The 16,678-nt window shown below is 45.1% G+C and overlaps 1 protein-coding gene and 1 long non-coding RNA gene across 6 annotated transcripts; one reads left to right on the top strand and one right to left on the bottom strand.

Moving 5' to 3' along the window:
• Positions 1-10,061: 10,061 nt before the first annotated feature.
• LOC125755304 (uncharacterized) lies at positions 10,062-11,449 on the bottom strand. Its single transcript, XR_007411403.1, has 2 exons — positions 11,237-11,449; positions 10,062-10,539 (listed from the first exon to the last, which is right to left on the bottom strand). It is a non-coding gene; the product is annotated as an uncharacterized LOC125755304 (long non-coding RNA).
• S1PR1 (sphingosine-1-phosphate receptor 1) lies at positions 11,327-16,148 on the top strand. Of its 5 annotated transcripts, none has more exons than XM_025417472.3 (2): positions 11,327-11,346; positions 13,432-16,148. In XM_025417472.3, exon 2 carries the CDS (start codon positions 13,598-13,600, stop codon positions 14,744-14,746), a length of 1,149 nt encoding a protein of 382 aa, XP_025273257.1. In that variant the 5' UTR covers positions 11,327-11,346; positions 13,432-13,597; the 3' UTR covers positions 14,747-16,148. The 5 variants fall into 5 exon arrangements, with proteins under 5 accessions (XP_025273257.1, XP_025273255.1, XP_025273258.1 ...); XM_025417470.3 differs by lacking the exon at positions 11,327-11,346 and adding an exon at positions 11,541-11,763; XM_025417473.3 differs by lacking the exon at positions 11,327-11,346 and adding an exon at positions 11,829-11,963.
• The last annotated feature ends 530 nt before the right edge of the window (positions 16,149-16,678 follow it).

Here is a 16,678-nt window from a genome sequence, read left to right as displayed (position 1 = left end):
CAAAGGTAATAAGGAAATGAATGCAGAAGCTCCTTCAGAGGACAACAATTTTGGGAGCAACTTTCACATGGATGAGAAAGAGGAGGCAGTTAGAATGGAGTCTGGAATGTTCTAATTTGTCTGATGAGGTAAAAGCTGATGCCATAGATACATACAGAAGGGAGTAAGCTGAATTGACCTGGGAAGGAATGATCAGAATGACCTGATTGGGCCTTGGATATTTTGATCTTGAGGGGCTGGCTTGTGAGACACACAAATGGAGGTTTCCAATAAATATTTTGATATTGAGTTTGAAGCTTAGGAGAAAGGTGGGAATAGAGGTGTATGGTTCAGAGTTTCTGTATGTTTGTGAAAGATAAAGCCCTAGAAGTAAATGTCAAAAGCCAAGACAGTGTAGGGACGCCTGGATGGCTCAGTGGTTGAGCATCTGCCCTTGACTCAGGGCCTGATCCTAGAGTCCCGGGATCCAGTCCCACGTCAGGCTCTCTGCATGGAGCCTGCTTCTCCCTCTGCCTGGGTCTCTGCCTCTCCCTATGTGTCTCTTATGAATAAATAGATAAAATCTTAAAAAAAAAAAATCCAAGACAGTGTAAATGGATAAGAAGGAAGACTGAGGATGTAGTATTTGAAGAGGCAATATGCACAGTCAGAAAAAGCTGGGGACTTTGATCAACTTACTTAAGCTTTCTGTGCCTCAGTTTCTGTATCCGTATAATGGATTATTTAACAGTACCTCCAGTATTGAATGTTGAGGGGATGAATTCATTGTATTATAAAATGCTTATCTAGTACCATACCTGGCACATAATGCAGATTACATAATTATTTCATATTCTTGGGGTAGGAATATTTAAGATAATATAGACAAAGAGAAGCCAGTTAAGAGCACTGGGAAGGGGGAATCTGAGTCAGAAGAGAATGCAAGAGAACACTGTTACAGAAGAACAGATTAAAGAGTCTCAGCAAAAGGAGTAGTCAACAATGTCAGATGAAACACTAAGTTCCTCTAAATGAGGGTTCATGAGAAGTTTTTGGCTCTGTTGGTTAAGGAGTCATTTGTGTCCTTAGAAAGGGCAGGTCAGGAGAACAGTTTCAGAAGCCACATTGCATGAGTTTAAGAGAAATGTAAATGATCTCTGTTCAGAACTGGTAAATTGAATACTTTCACTTCTCTCCACTCCTATGCTCCACTGACATAATAGTAAAGGCGTTGGTTTTGTTTTGTTTTGCTTGGCTTGGGGCATAAACAAACAAAAAGAAAGAAAATACAAGAGATAAGAACAACTAAATTTTGGCAACTGACAAGCAGAGGGATGAGTGCTAATTTTCCTACTACAACCAAGAAAACTGAAAACTAATACAACAATGGGGGAAGCCCAGAAGTAAGCTGAGTTGCTCTACAGAACCCCAGAAAGGCCCAGAAATTGGGGATTTTAGGTATCTCTGAAAGCAAAGTTGAGAGTGAAGATGAAAACAGAAGGTCTACTTCTGAAACAGTTGGACTCATCCTGACCTCCTCATGCTGCCTCATCATGACCTTCCCCAGCCCAGAGCAGCCCAAGGGCCTGAAACTCCCCCACTAGGGAAGACAACTGGGGGTAAAGAGGGTGCACAGAATGACTTTAATGGTGCGACACCACGGTAAAAACATGAATGGTTAGTGGAAATCCATCCACTGAATGGTGAGATAACCCAGCTTCATTCTCTTACTCTTCTTCCAGGTGCTGCAACCAGGTTTGTGTCTTCTGGGAAGAAGAGTGGAAACCTTTTTCTCTGAATGTATGAGTACTCCCAGAAGAAATAACCGAAAGATACTGACCTTTAGGGGTCCACCAATGAAATGACTCAGCCAGGTACAGTGACGTCCACCAGCTAACAAGGCTCATTCATGCACATAGCGCTTCCATAGTGGTTCTATGTGAGTGTTTAAAGTCTTCACAAAGGACGAATGGCACCGTGGGTACTTCTCTCTATTTCTCTCATCATACCATATAGTGTCTACATTATGGTATGAGTACTAAAAGCCATAAGGAACAAGTGTCAGAGGAAGTCATATCACCTTTATTGACCTAGCCTTGGAAGTTTCTTAGCATTATCTGTACTCCAATCTGCTTACAAAGGTCTACCATGTTCAACTGGAGGCAACATAAACCCCACCCTTGATAGAGGAGTGTAAATTGTTATATTGGAAGAAGAGCACATGGAATGTGACACACACAGAAAGCAATAAAAATAGCTTATACATAAAGGACAGGGAATGAGAATGATGTTATAAATCCTTAGCAGCAATGGATGCTGGAGACGTGGAGCAATGCCTTAAAACCAATGCGAGGAAGATAACGTTCAACCTAGATTTCTATACTCAGCCAAGCTATGACTAAAGAGTTAAGACAGCATAAAGACATTTGTATATATTCAACTTATCAAGGAATTTATTTTCCATATACCCTTAACCAAGAAACTTCTGGAAACTCCATCAATATGCAGGCATAGAGAATGAAGAAGATCCAAGAATTGAGGCTCTTGAACAGGAGAGAAATGAAGGGAACCCCCAACCCCTAGGATGACAACCACTCAATGATTAGGACTAGAGAGGAGGACAGAGGATTCTGGAGTGATGTCTTCACGAAAGTGATACATTTGTTCATGTGTTTGAATGCCCTGAGAGTGTGGGAATGGATTAGCAATAAGTACATAGGAAACTGAACAAACAAAGAAAAAGACAATGTTTAAGTCTAGGGAAAACCAAAAGATTTACATGAAAGTAAATATGTATACAAATGGCTAGGCTGTGAGTAAAATCTGCATAGTTACAACAATATAAAAAATTAAATGTAATCTCTACTTGGGGGATAGGAAACTGGGAGTGCACAGTATGTAAGAGAGCTAAATCCTAATTTCTAGGGGCACCTGGGTGGCTCAGTGGTTAGTATCTGCCTTTGGCCCAGGGAGTGATCCCAGGGTCTGGGGATCCAGTCTCACATCGGGCTCCCTGCATGAAGCCTACTTCTCCCTCTGCCTGTGTCTCTGCCTCTCCCTGTGTCTCTCATGAATAAATAAATAAAACCTTAAAAAAAATACTTACAGTTGAAAATAATCTAAAAGTCAACATAAGTGCATTATTAGAAAACATGGAGGCAAATATGCAAAGGAAAAGTGAAAGATAAAAATAGTTGACATTGGGGAGCAAAAATTAGAGGAGAAATTACTTTTTTACTTAATAACTTTTATAGAAATATTTCTTTTAAAGACTGTGTACATAGTTGATTTAAATAAAAATTACTATTAAAAAAAATCATGAGTGAAAACTGTCAAAGGATGGCTAGGTGGTTCAGTTGTTGAGCCTTTGGTTCACTCAGGTCGTGATCCCGGGGTTCTAGGATCAAGTCCTGCATCGGGCTTCCTGCAGGGAGCCTGCTTCTCCCTCTGCCTAGGTATGTCTCTGCCTCTCTCTCTGTGTCTTATGAATAAATAAATAAAATCTTTAGAAAAAAAGAAAATTTCTGTCAAAATATGGAGATTGGCAAATATTTTCTTCCCCTCCCAATCCCACTAAAAGCAATAAATCATCTTTATAAGGACAAAGAGAATGGAAGAAGAAAGGAGAGCCAGGTAGGAGCGTATACAATTGACGACAGAGGGCCCTCATTTAGGAAAAAAGCACAAATTAGGTATGAAAATGAATTTAGAACAAGAAAGGTATCACAACAAAGTACTAATTCTCAAAAGCTAACAAATATCATGGAATTATAAAACTAACAGTATTTTAAATAACTGCCTTAAACATTTTATAATTTTTTTTTTTTAATTCTTACATCTTTGGCTATATACCCTTTGATCTCTACTTCATGGTATAAAATGTTAAATACTATTTGTGTGATTTAATCTTCCTTCAAGTACATTTAATAAAAAAAATGTTTTATTATTGGTTTAGAAAACGTTCCTTCAACTTTAAACTTCATTCTTTCAGCTTTTAAATTCATTGGTGGGGTACCTGGTGGCTCAGTTAGTTAAGCATCAGACTCTTGATTTTGGCTCAGGTCAAGATCTCAGAGCTCCAGACTCCTCACTGAGTGTGGAAACTGCTTAAGATTCTCTCTCCTCCCTCTACCCTTCCCTGCCTTTGCTCTCTCTCTCTAAAAACAAAACAAAAAACTCAAATTCATTATTGGTGACGTGAGATTTCAGGACTGTTGCCAAATTTTGAAAAAATTGCTATGCCTTTTTTTTCATATATAAGCTGTGGAATTGCAAAACATTTTGGGTTTTCTTATGATCCAATTATAAATACACTTGAATTGAGATTATCATTCGCCATATTGCTATTGGTGTCTTTACATCATAGTGACATACTTTGATTTTTTTTTTAAAGATTTTATCTATTTATTCATGAGAGACACAGAGAGAGAGAGAGAGAGAGAGAGGCAGAGACACAGGCAGAGGGAGAAGCAGGCTCCCCACAGGAAGCCTGATACGGGACTCAATCCCAGAATTCTGGGATCAGGGCTTGAGCCAAAGGCAGACGCCCAACCACTGAGCCACCCAAGCATCTTGACATATTTTGATCTTGATAGAGCCTTTCTCTGTGTCAGTTTTTTTTTTCAAATATATTTTTTTAAATTTTTATTTATTTATGATAGGCACACAGTGAGAGAGAGAGAGAGAGGCAGAGACACAGGCAGAGGGAGAAGCAGGCTCCATGCACCGGGAGCCCGACGTGGGATTCGATCCCGGGTCTCCAGGATCGCGCCCTGGGCCAAAGGCAGGCGCCAAACCGCTGCGCCACCCAGGGATCCCTCTGTGTCAGTTTTTTTGTGTGTCAAATCAGCAGGAAATTTATCTTTTTTTCTACTTGCTTATGATTCATTCCTCTTCATTATATGGATTATTAACACTCAAAGAACATATTCATTGCTTCTATGCAAAACATGTATCTTTCTTTTAATAACAGAATGGGGATATTGGTACTTGTCCTATTGTATGTATTGTGCCTGTCCTATTGTATTCTTGGTATGATCTGAAAGGTCTTTTGATACAACTTGTTTCCCAGCATCAGAATAATTCCTATTGATTTAATTGCTTATTTTATTGTTTTTGTTTCATATTTCAATGATTTTTAGAATGGATTTGCTCTCGATCCTTATTTAATAATTTATAGATGACAAAATATCCTTTATATGTATGTCCAAATGAAAAGTCTGTCTTTTCTCCCAGACTTTATTGAAATTATCCTAAATTTATTACCAAGTTGTAATAGTTATACCCTACAAATACCAGCAAATACACAAATTCTGATCAATCTTTTCCATGTGAATTCCATCAAAAATGGTAAAGATGTATGACATGTTTAATAATTACATATACGGAGTCATCAAGTATATTCTGGAGTGTGGAGAACTTCTGTTTTAACTAGATGTCAATGAGCATCAAATTCTCTAGTTACAATTTATACATGTCACACCCCTGGAATAACTTTGCCCAGATTAGCTTCTGGCTCAGAATCACATGATACTGGTCCTGCATGTTTTTATCATGACAGCATGAGTAGCCATGGAGTGCAGTAGAAATAGTCTTGAAAGTCATTTCCACCCTAGGGTGGCTGGTAATAATACAGAAGTAACTGGAATCTCACTCACATATTCTTCTAAACTGAACCTAAATGTAGCCCAAGTTCAGCTTCCCCTTAGACCCCAAACCACCTCTACATACGGGGAAATGAAATAGTGGAGATTTCCTAATGGAAAAAGACAGCAAACTTGGCCAATCATGGTTAAAATTCCTTACTTTTAATATTTATATAATAATGTTGAAATATTGCTAGGACTCCTTCCAGGACCCTGGAAATGAATTCTAAAGTTTAAGCTACATTTAGCTTCAAGGTTAGTTTGCCTCTGACAAAAGCAATGAAATTTTGGAAAACAAATTAATGTGGGTAAATGGCTTGTCAAACCATAGAAAATTGAAACCTGAGCTAGAAGCAGGGGGATCTAGAAGCAAGTGAATTTCCCACTAAAGATCCTCAAATAGGATCAGGAGATGGAGGCTCCAGGTCCTCCTGAGATGAAGGTAAATGGTAATCTTCAAAGAAGGAAACTGAAGGTGAAGCATGGACTCTGGTAGACAGAAGACGCTTCACACACCACCACCATCCCATCTCTCTCTAAGCCTGGCATATGCATTGTTTCTGGGATCTTACTTTCCACTCTTTTTCCTTTCTGGTTTTTGAATAAAATGATATTTTATTAAAGATTAGCAGCCAATCTACAGCCCTCCATGTCCAACCTGTACAACAGGACAAGGACCATTGCAGTGGAAGACTGGAGATTTATTTTCTAAGCCGGCTATCTCAGAGGGTGTTTGGACACAGGAACACATGGCGGGGCTGAGAGCATGTGTATGGAGGTCCCTATCATCGTGATTCAGTTCAAATTGAAACACTCAATGATAAGATTCTTTCTCCTTCTTGCCCCTGCCTTCCCTTTTTCACTTGGGAAAATAGTAGAAGGTGGACAGGAGATTTTAGAATTCCTTGCTGTTGAAATTGACCAGTCCAGGAATAGAGATCTATAAATATTGATATTTGGGATCCTCCAATAAAAGAACACAGCCTGATTACCTAGCACCCTTCCACTGACAAGCCCCCCCCCAAGAGTTTTAATTAGTTTTCAGTGCTTCTGTCTGAAATAAGAATGGATAGCCAGAGATCACCTGATGATTGAAAAAGCTGCTGACACAAAGAACCAAGACGAAAGCAAACAGGAAAAGGAGACGATAAAAAAATAAATAAATAAATAAATAAAGGAGGAAATCTTGACAACAGCAATGCCATTCTAATATTCTTGGAGGTAAGTATAGATATGGGATCCCTGAAACAGAAACAGGGTTCTGTAAAAATGAAGTATTCAGGGAAAAAAAAAAGAAGAAAACATTTAGACTCAGAAGTCTGATAACACAAAGGGAAATATTAACTGAAGAGCTGAAAGATAAAGTTGAGGAATCTCCCAGAAATCAGAAAAAGGATTAAGATATAGGAAATGGAAAATAAATATGAGGAAATTATATACAAAAATACGCTTTCTGGATGGCCCATAATCTGAATAGTAGGAGTCCCAGAAAGAGAGAATGGAGAAAACAGAGAAGATGAAGTTATCAGAAAAATAATTTTGGATAATTTCTCAGACTATAAGGGGCCCAATGTATGTCCAGGAGAGAACTTGGAAAAATCAAGATATGTTATTGTATGATTCTGGAACACTGTGGAGTAAGAGAAAGAGATTAGGAAACTGAGGCTCAATGAATTGAAAGAACTTGCCCAAAGTGACCCAGGTGGGAACAGGCAGTAGGAAGTCTGAATCTAAGACTGTCATGTTCCACAGTATGACAGTTTTTGAGTTTTGAGTGGTGACAAACAAGAGAAGAGAAATTTCTATCAGGACCTAATTAGTATGACGGGAAGACAGTGAGTTTTTGGTAGAGGCAACACATAAATATTAATGTAAGTTGAAAATAGAGAGTCATCAGAGGCCAAGAATTGAGAGTACAAGAGAGAGAAGGAGTACTTGAGTCACATCTTAGAAAGTTTGGGGCAGGAGGCAGGGGGCAGGTGGTAGCACAGTGGTATGGGCAAGAGTTTGCCTTGGGAAGGAGTAAAACAACGGAGAGGAAATAAGGGTGAGTGAAGTTGTTATGAACTTACAGGAGAGGAAGGGAAGTGGTGATAGTGTTTTCTGCACTAAGCAGGAGGGTAGCTATTCTCCTAGGAATAAATGTTGGAAGGGGAGGGTTGGATCTTCACAAGGGATTGTGGGGAGAATTGGAAAGTACCTGGAGCATTTAGGAAGGAGAGGACAGTTGCCAGACTCAGCAAATAAAAATACAGCTCTCTCAGTTAAATCTGAATTGCCAATTGAGGACAAATAATTGTTTTTAGTAGAAGTCCCAAATATTACATGGTATTCTCACTGGCAACCCTTAAGGAGAGATAGCAAAGCTAATGCATAAAGAAGAGTAAAGTGGCTTTGAAATAAGAAATACGAAATGGAAACAAATAATAAGCAAACAAATAAATAAATAAAAGAAATGCAGAATGGAGCAACCTCAGTGTAACCGGGCATCAGATGGTAACCTCATTGCCAGGAGAAGTAAGGTAAAGCCCTGGGCTGGCCTTCCAGGCAGCGGCGGAAAGGGAGCTGGGCTGAGAGCCAGGAGATAGCTTGAGGATGCAATTCTTAGGGCCTCTCCTGAGAGTAATGGGAAGAGATATGTGTGGGAACCAGCGACTTGGAATTGGCAGGGAAGCCATTGCTGCAAATAGTTTTGCCTACTTTCCAGTTTCTTGGGAGTGGTCATCCACATTTTACATCTTATCCGTGTGTATAAGGATGAATATTTCTAAGTAATCATCTGCAAAGTATTTGAGCTCTTTAAGACACTGGATTAACACTGAATGAGTGTTGTCCTCACCATGTATACTGCTTATACACAAGAAAAAGACTGATTTCCCCTGCATAATTCTTTGACATGTTTGAGGTTTATCGTGGTGGTTTGGGCTAGTGGTTAAGAGGATAGAGCCCATCTATGGTCACAGCCCACGTTAACCAACTTACTTAATATAATATGCCTGGGACTCAGTTTCCTTGTTTGTAAAATTGGGGTAATAATAATTCCTAATTTGTAGGGTCATTGGAAGAATTAAATGAATTAATATGTGTAATACTTAGAATCTGCTACCCAAATACACAACCTTACATTAGACGTGATAGGTAGATAATGTGAAGTTTTAAGATATATTCAGTATTATACTTTTGTATACACTTTGTCAGGAAATATATAGTCAGAAAATCAGTGGTTTTAAAAAAGACATTCATGGGGAAGGGAGGCATAAATAGGTAGAACACAGAGGGGTTTTTAGGGCAGTAAAAATATTCCATATGATACTGTATTCATGGATACATGTCATTATCCCTTTGTCCAAACCCATAGAATGAATAATACCAAGAGTGAACCATAATGTAGACTATGGACTGTGGATGGTCATGATGTGTCAGTGTAAGCCCATCTACGGTAATACATGTACCACTCTGGTGGGGATAGTGACAGTGGGAGAGGCCATGCATGGGTGGGCCATGGGGGATATGGGAAATGTCTGTACTTTCCACTCAGTTTTGCTGTGAACCTAAAAACTGCTCTTAATAAAACGTCTTGGGGCACTTGGGTGGTGTGACTGGTTGAGCATCTGACTCTTGGTTTTGGCTCAGGTGGTGATCTCAGGGTTGTGCAATCAAGCCCCACTTCGGACTCCCTGCTCAGTGTGGAGTAGTCTGCTCAAGATTCTCTCCCCCTCCCTCTCCCCACCCTCATGTGCATGCTCCTCTCTCTCAAATAAATAAATCTTAAAAAAAAGAAAAAATCTGAAAGAAAATACAGTCTTTAAAAAGAAAGTCTTAATAATTTAAAAGGTGGTAAAAATAGAAATAGGTTTATTTTAATAAATAATGTAATATTTAATAATCTAATAAAAAGAAATTTAACAAAACATTTCAGCAAAAAAAAATGCTTCATGGTGAAAAAAAGACATTTATTAGCAAAACTTTTGAATATGTTTTGTAGACTTGCATAGTCAGGAAATAAGCGGTTTTAAAAGGACATTCATTAGCATATCTTTGTATATATTTTATACATATGCAGAGTCAAGAGATTAGGATAATTAAAAAATTTTAAAGCTAGGCTTTGCTCCCCTTTGGGGAGCATACGCTTTTCGGTTCCTTGTTTATTGACTGAAGGTATTTGAACTGGGAGACATGACATCTGGGAGACATGGCACTAAGTTGGGGAACCCAGCACCGCGTACTAGCTGGGATATCCAGCGATTTAAGCTGAGTGACATTTTCTCATCAATAAAATGACCAACAACGCCTGCTTAAATTAGATAATCTATCATGATATGTAGAGTTTGGGTGTCCTGCAATTCCTTTCCCTTAAAGAACTCATCAATGAGTGGACGGGATGGATTTTGCCAAGTTCCCCACCTTATGTTGCGCAGGGCAGACTCAACACGTCCCTTCTTTTAATTTATTTATTTATTTATTTATGATAGTCACACAGAGAGAGAGAGAGAAGCAGAGACATAGGCAGAGGGAGAAGCAGGCTCCATGCACCAGGAGCCCGACGTGGGACTCGATCCCGGGTCTCCAGGATCACGCCCCGGGCCAAAGGCAGGCGCCAAACCGCTGCGCCACCCAGGGATCCCACGTCCCTTCTTTTAAATAAAGTAACTCCCCGACCCAAGCAGAGCTTATTCTAATCTAGAGGACCGTTATCTTAGTTTCTGGGTGGTAGGCAGGTACTGCTGTTGAACTCGTGGCCGTGTGCCCGGTGCAATTCCGTTGCTGAAGACTTTCAGGCAGCTGTGAACTTGATGTTAACTGTCACTTGATTTCTTCTTTTGCAAGCTCATAAGATCCCAGAAGCCAGGGGTCTGTTTATTCATTTAGACTCCTTCTGAGTCATTCAGGTACAGGGTGTGTCTGTCAATTGAAACTGCACACGGAGAAGTTTTGCGTTCACATCTGCCAGGATGGGCAGCCGGGGGCCGGGGGCGGGTGGGCGGCCTCTGCGCGGCTGCAGGCCCGGCCAGGAGAGCCCCGCGCCGGGGTCCAGGGCCGCCCCCGCCGCCCCAGTCTCACCTCCTCGAGGGGCTTCTCCGCGCAAGACCGGGTGGGCGTGCGGGGAGCACCGGGGGCTGCGGCCCCGCGCGGAAAGGAGCGAAGGGCGCGGGCCCCCGCGAGGCTGGCCGGGCCCCGCGGCTCGTCCTTCCCTTCGGAAGTCCCTGGGGCTGCCCACGCGCCGAGTCTCGGGCCCACCTCCGCGGACGTCCCCGCGCGGCCCGAGTCTGGGACCCCGGCCGGGCTCTGCGCGCAGCGGAATGAGGGGACCCCACCCCCACCCCCACCCCCCGGGGGGCTCCCCAGACGCGGGCCGGTCGGCCGTGAGCCCGGGAAAGCCACCCTCTGGCGCTCGGACCGCAAGTGTCGCGGCAGCCGAGGGATGGGGGTGGGGAGGCGGCAAGGACCCCCGTGCCCCCGCTGCCCCGGGTCGCGCGCCCTGGTTGCCCCGCCCGCCCCGCCGAGGCTCGCGCGTGCAGGGGGCGGCCGAGGGGCGCTGCGGGGCGCCGGGCTGCCCCCGCCCCCGAGACCTGGGGGTGGGGGTGGGCGTGGGGGTCCCGAGGCTTCCCCACCTCCTCTCTCGGGAAGACTCGGGCCAACGGTCTCGGGGAGCGGCGGGCAGCAGGCGAGGCCGTGATTTATGCATCAGAATCCAGGGGGCACCAGCCTCCGTCCCTTCTCGGTTTGCTTTTTCTTTCTTTCTTTCTTTTTTTTTTTTTTTCCGGCTGTCTGTGGGGGAGGAGTGTGTGCATGTGCGTGTGTGTGTGTGCGCGCGCGCCTTGCCCCAGATCTTTCCTGGACAGTAGGTCCGGCGCGGGGATCGGGGCCCCAGCCGCGGCGGAGGGCGTGGGGTTGGTGTTAACCCCTCCCCGCCCCTTCCTCGCGAGGCCACCAGCCTCCGCGGGCGCTCGGCGGCTCAGGCAGCGGCCGGCGCGGGCCGAGCGGGGCGGGCTGCCCATTGGAGTGCGGCTGCGGAGGGAGGGGACCCCGAGGCGACGAGGCAGCAGCGCGTCCAGCCCGTCCGCAGCGGCTGCAAGATGCCGAGCGCGCCGCGGGGACCCGGAGCTCTCCCCACGCGGCTGCGCCCCGCCTGAGCCAGGTAGGGGACGGCGCCCAGCCCGCGCGGGCCGGGGCGCGGGGGGCCCCGCCGCAGGAGGTCTTCGCTGCTGGAAACGAATGTTTTTGAAAGCGGAACGAAGCCAAACAAAAACTTTTGAAACATCCCTCTCTGGGCGCCGGAGGCATTCATCCCTGGGCTGCCGAGGAGCCCAACCGGGTCGGATTGCTCCTGGGGCGCTGGTGATTGATGAAGTTGGGAAAACGGGTTTAGTGCGATCGTAAAGCGGAGCAGGGGTTGGGGACGGTGGCAACTGCGGTTGGTCGCGGAGCGGGGCAGGCGCCTACACTCGGAAAAGTCCCGCAGACAAAGAATATGGGAGGTGGGGGGTCAGGGGCTACATCTGCACGGGGGGCGAGCGGGGCGTGGGATTAGATGCGAGCGACGCGGGGCTTCGGGCGCGAGCAGCCCCCGCCGTCCGGGACTACGGCCTCTGTTACTCCACTTCCATCCCGTGGCGGCGGTATCTGGAAACGTTACAAGTAGACGTCTGGCAGCCAGTGCCATGTTTCGTTCCTCCACACTTTCTAGTTCTGAGACAGGAGGTAGCATGCTGGGGGAGGGCAGTGCACGAAACCGCCAGCTTCGGTTCAGCAATGCATTAAACGTGCGTTTTTTTTTGTTTTTTTGTTTTTTTTGTTTTGTTTTTTTCTGGACAGAAGCTTTGCACTTGGAATTAGAAATGCAGTGGCATGTATTGTCATCGTCAGTAGTAGAACTTCTCTCTCTTTTGTGTGTGTGCCTGTGTGTGGTTTGGCCAAACCCACAGCAACTGAACACACTTCTTAGAAAATCAGTGAATGTATTACATTCCTGGGATTTATTGCAAGCTCTTATGAACGATCTTCACTGAATTATCTTCATCTTTTCTTGCCCTGGCTTACAAGGAAAAAAAAAAAAAAAAACTAGAAGAAGAAATTAAGAAAAGGCAGTTGCTTCACAGAAGTGTAAGCTTTCCTGTTTACCGCAAGGCCGGGGCGGGCTGGGCTGCCCACACCCCTCGGACCCTGAGCACACCTGTTCCTAGAGAGTTATTAATAGAGCCCAAAGAATGACTTACTCTGTCAAATGATTTTCGTGCAAATCGAATGTCTTGCAAGGCAATTAGGAGGTGGTTCTCAGCTCTTTTAGCAGGGGGGTGGGGGAGAGCAGAGGTGGTGTGAGCCTCCACCCTCATGTTAGCGGTTGGGTCTCTTTGGAGGAGGGAACCCTCTGGGGAGCCGGCGAATGCTTCAGGAGACTTCCACGCTGGAAACCTGGAGGGGGTTGGAGGTGGGGAAGTGAGGGTGTGTGTGTGGGGGCGGGGGGGAGGTGTTATAAATGGGGATCACTTCTCCAGTTTTCCCACTCCCATTTGGATGTGACACAGGAGAGTTTTCGTTTTGTCCAGTTGGAGTTTTCTGTTTGGGTACATTTTTGTTTCTTCTCCCTCCTCTCCTCTTTTTTTCTTTTTTTTTTCTGCAAGAAATAGTCATTTTATTATATATATAATATGTATATATATATATTAAATCCCACTCTTTACGCCTTCCCCAAGTTTCCTTAAAACAAATCCACGACAAAACTGGAGCAATGCCTTAGCTAGAATAAATGATGCCAGTGTGCTGTGGCCGCTTCCCTGACTCTCTCCTCTTTGTGACTCGTTTAAAGGGGTTGGCTTCCGAGGCCCTCTCCAGCCAAGGGAAAGAGACGCAGAAAAGCCGGGATCCCTCGGGCCGGAGCACCCCCGCGGCAAGTGAAGGCTCGCTCGGCCTCGCCCTCTAGCGCCCTTCTGGAGAAGCGCCACCCCGGGCTCCGGGAGGCGCGGCTGCGCGCCATGGGGTCCACCAGCGTCCCGCTGGTCAAGGCCCTGCGCAGTCCCGTCTCCGACTACGTCAACTACGATATCATCGTCCGGCACTATAACTACACGGGCAAGCTGAACACCAGCGCGGACAAGGAGAATGGCATTAAAATGAGCTCGGTGGTGTTCATCCTCATCTGCTGCTTTATCATCCTAGAGAACATCTTCGTCTTGCTGACCATTTGGAAAACCAAGAAGTTCCACCGACCTATGTACTATTTCATCGGCAACCTGGCCCTGTCTGACCTGTTGGCGGGGGTGGCCTACACGGCCAACCTGCTCTTGTCTGGCGCCACCACCTACAAGCTCACCCCCGCTCAGTGGTTCCTGCGGGAGGGGAGCATGTTCGTGGCCTTGTCGGCCTCCGTGTTCAGCCTCCTGGCCATCGCCATCGAGCGCTACATCACGATGCTGAAGATGAAACTCCACAACGGGAGCAACAGCTTCCGCTCCTTCCTGCTCATCAGCGCCTGCTGGGTCATCTCCCTGGTCCTGGGCGGCCTGCCCATCATGGGCTGGAACTGCATCGGCGCGCTGGCCAGCTGCTCCACCGTGCTGCCGCTCTACCACAAGCACTATATCCTCTTCTGCACCACCGTCTTCACGCTGCTCCTGCTCGCCATCGTCATCCTGTACTGCAGGATCTACTCCCTGGTCAGGACGCGGAGCCGCCGCCTGACCTTCCGCAAGAACATCTCCAAGGCCAGCCGCAGCTCCGAGAAGTCGCTGGCCCTGCTCAAGACCGTCATTATCGTCCTGAGCGTCTTCATCGCCTGCTGGGCGCCGCTCTTCATCCTGCTGCTGCTGGACGTGGGCTGCAAGGTGAAGACGTGCGACATCCTCTTCAGAGCCGAGTACTTCCTGGTGCTGGCCGTGCTCAACTCGGGCACCAACCCCATCATCTACACCCTCACCAACAAGGAGATGCGCCGGGCCTTCATCCGGATCCTGTCCTGCTGCAAGTGCCCGGGCGGGGACCCCGCGGGCAAGTTCAAGCGGCCCATCATCGCCGGCGTGGAGTTCAGCCGCAGTAAGTCGGACAACTCCTCCCACCCGCAGAAGGACGATGGGGACAACCCGGAGACCGTTATGTCCTCTGGAAATGTCAACTCTTCTTCCTAGAACTGAAAGCCGCCGACCCATGGGGGAGAGTTCTTGCGTGGTCACCCACCACCACCCAGGGTTTGGGGGGAAAAATGGAAAAAAAAAATCTCTGTCTCCACTGCTGCTGGGGAGGAGCCGCTGGGAGCCAGAGGGAGGGCGGGCAGGCCCGGGGGTGCCGGGGTGTTGGTGGCTTAGTTCCTGTGAACAATGCACTGGGAAGGGTGGAGACCCGGCCCTGGCCTGGAAGCTGTTTCCTACCCCCCGCCCCGGAGCTTTGATTTTGCACTGAGCCAAAGGTCTAGCATCGTCAAGCTCCTGAAGGGTTCCCAGTGTGGCCCTGGTCCCGGTGTGAAAGCATCTGTCGGGAGCTTTGAGGAGATGTTTTCCTTCACCTTAGTTTCCAGCCCAAGTGATTGTGTGCACTTCTGCTGCCCTGGGTATGCTCTGCGTATCCCACCCTCCCTTGCCCGCCCTTCAGACCCCTCCTCAAAATTCTCTTACTTTCCATCTGAACTACCTGGCCTTCATCAGAGCTGGGGGAGCTGGGGGTAGGTGGTATAGTCCACTTCTGGGGGGTCTGTAGCAGGTAGCCTGTGTCCAGGACGTAGACTGTGAGGGATGGAGATGGTTTGGAGATGTAAAGCCGTTTTATTTGCTGAGGCCAAAGTTTCCAGATCAGTTTTGGGGAATTTCATTAAAGTCACTTTGATTTCTTTTTTTTTTTTTTTTTTTTCCCTTTCACAACATGACAATGAAATGTGTGATAGCAGCATCATTATCCATGGTGGCTGAAATCTGCCTAAAGAAGTCCAGTTTATCTACAGTATGGTATCCGGCAGGGTCCTTAGTGTCCCAGGAGGAACAAACTAGCAAAACGAGGTGAAAACTGACGGGGAGTGGTGGTGACTGTAAACCAAGAGAGATTTCTTAATGGATCTGTCTAATGAATACAACATCTGTCTTTGGCACTTTTGTTGATGTTTATTTCAGAGTGTTGTGTGACTTAGTTCAACGAACAGGATGGTTGTATTTTGTTGTGTTAAAAGTACTTTCTGTGATTTTTGAATGTATTTGTTTGAGGATTTTATTGGATTTTTCTAACCTGCGTTAACACCGTTGAACGTGTATTTCCTAAGAAAATACAACCCTCTTGTGCCATTAAAGCATTACTTTAACTGATAGGGAATACCAGAAGTTTTTCAATACAGCTGTTCATTAAATAGTTCATTAAAGATGTGTATAAATGTTGCAAAAAAATAAAAATATATTGCTGTCTCTTTAGTATGGTTTTCAGTGCAATTAAACCAAGAAATGTCTTTTTAAAAAAATAGTATTTAATAGGTTTCTGACTTTTGTGGATCATTTTGCACATAGCTTTATCAACTTTTAAACATTAATAAACTGATTTTTTTAAAGATTACTTTGTGAAGAACATTTTATAAAAATAATTAAGATCCTATTTGACTATGTGGCTCTTTAGAACCAAAGTTATGGGCAAATTTCTGTTACTCTTTTAAAGGATTTTACCTTGATAAAGTAGGGTGTGAAAAAAAATGTGGTTTGTTAAAAACCACTCTATCTTTTTCAGGAAGAGAAACTTCAATAAGTTTACACTGAAGAGTAGTAAAAAATGAGATGAAAACCACCAACCTCTAAATACCACATTGACAAGTAAGTATAATTAGCGGAGTTTTAAATTGCATTCAAGCCAAACTAAATTATATGCAATTATTCTCCTCCTAAAACATGAGTTTTTAAAGAAATAATATACAATGACCTGGTTGTGAATCTAATTTAAATTATGAAACTCAATGGTCATTGCAAACCCATCAACAAAAGCTTACATTCTTGGCTTTCCACCAACATGCTGGGGAAATGGAGATATACATACAGCAGATAATATATCAAATCACCTAATTTTTTTCCAGGACACTGTCTTGGCTTCTCCCA

The sequence above is a fragment of the Canis lupus genome, chromosome 6 (genome assembly GCF_003254725.2).
Source record: "Canis lupus dingo isolate Sandy chromosome 6, ASM325472v2, whole genome shotgun sequence".
Taxonomy (NCBI): Eukaryota; Metazoa; Chordata; class Mammalia; order Carnivora; family Canidae; genus Canis; species Canis lupus.
This window is presented reverse-complemented; position numbering and strand designations above follow the sequence as displayed.

Excerpts from the sequence above, each read along its gene's own strand:
- S1PR1 (XM_025417472.3), top strand. The coding sequence starts at position 13,598 with ATGGGGTCCACCAGCGTCCCGCTGGTCAAGGCCCTGCGCAGTCCCGTC.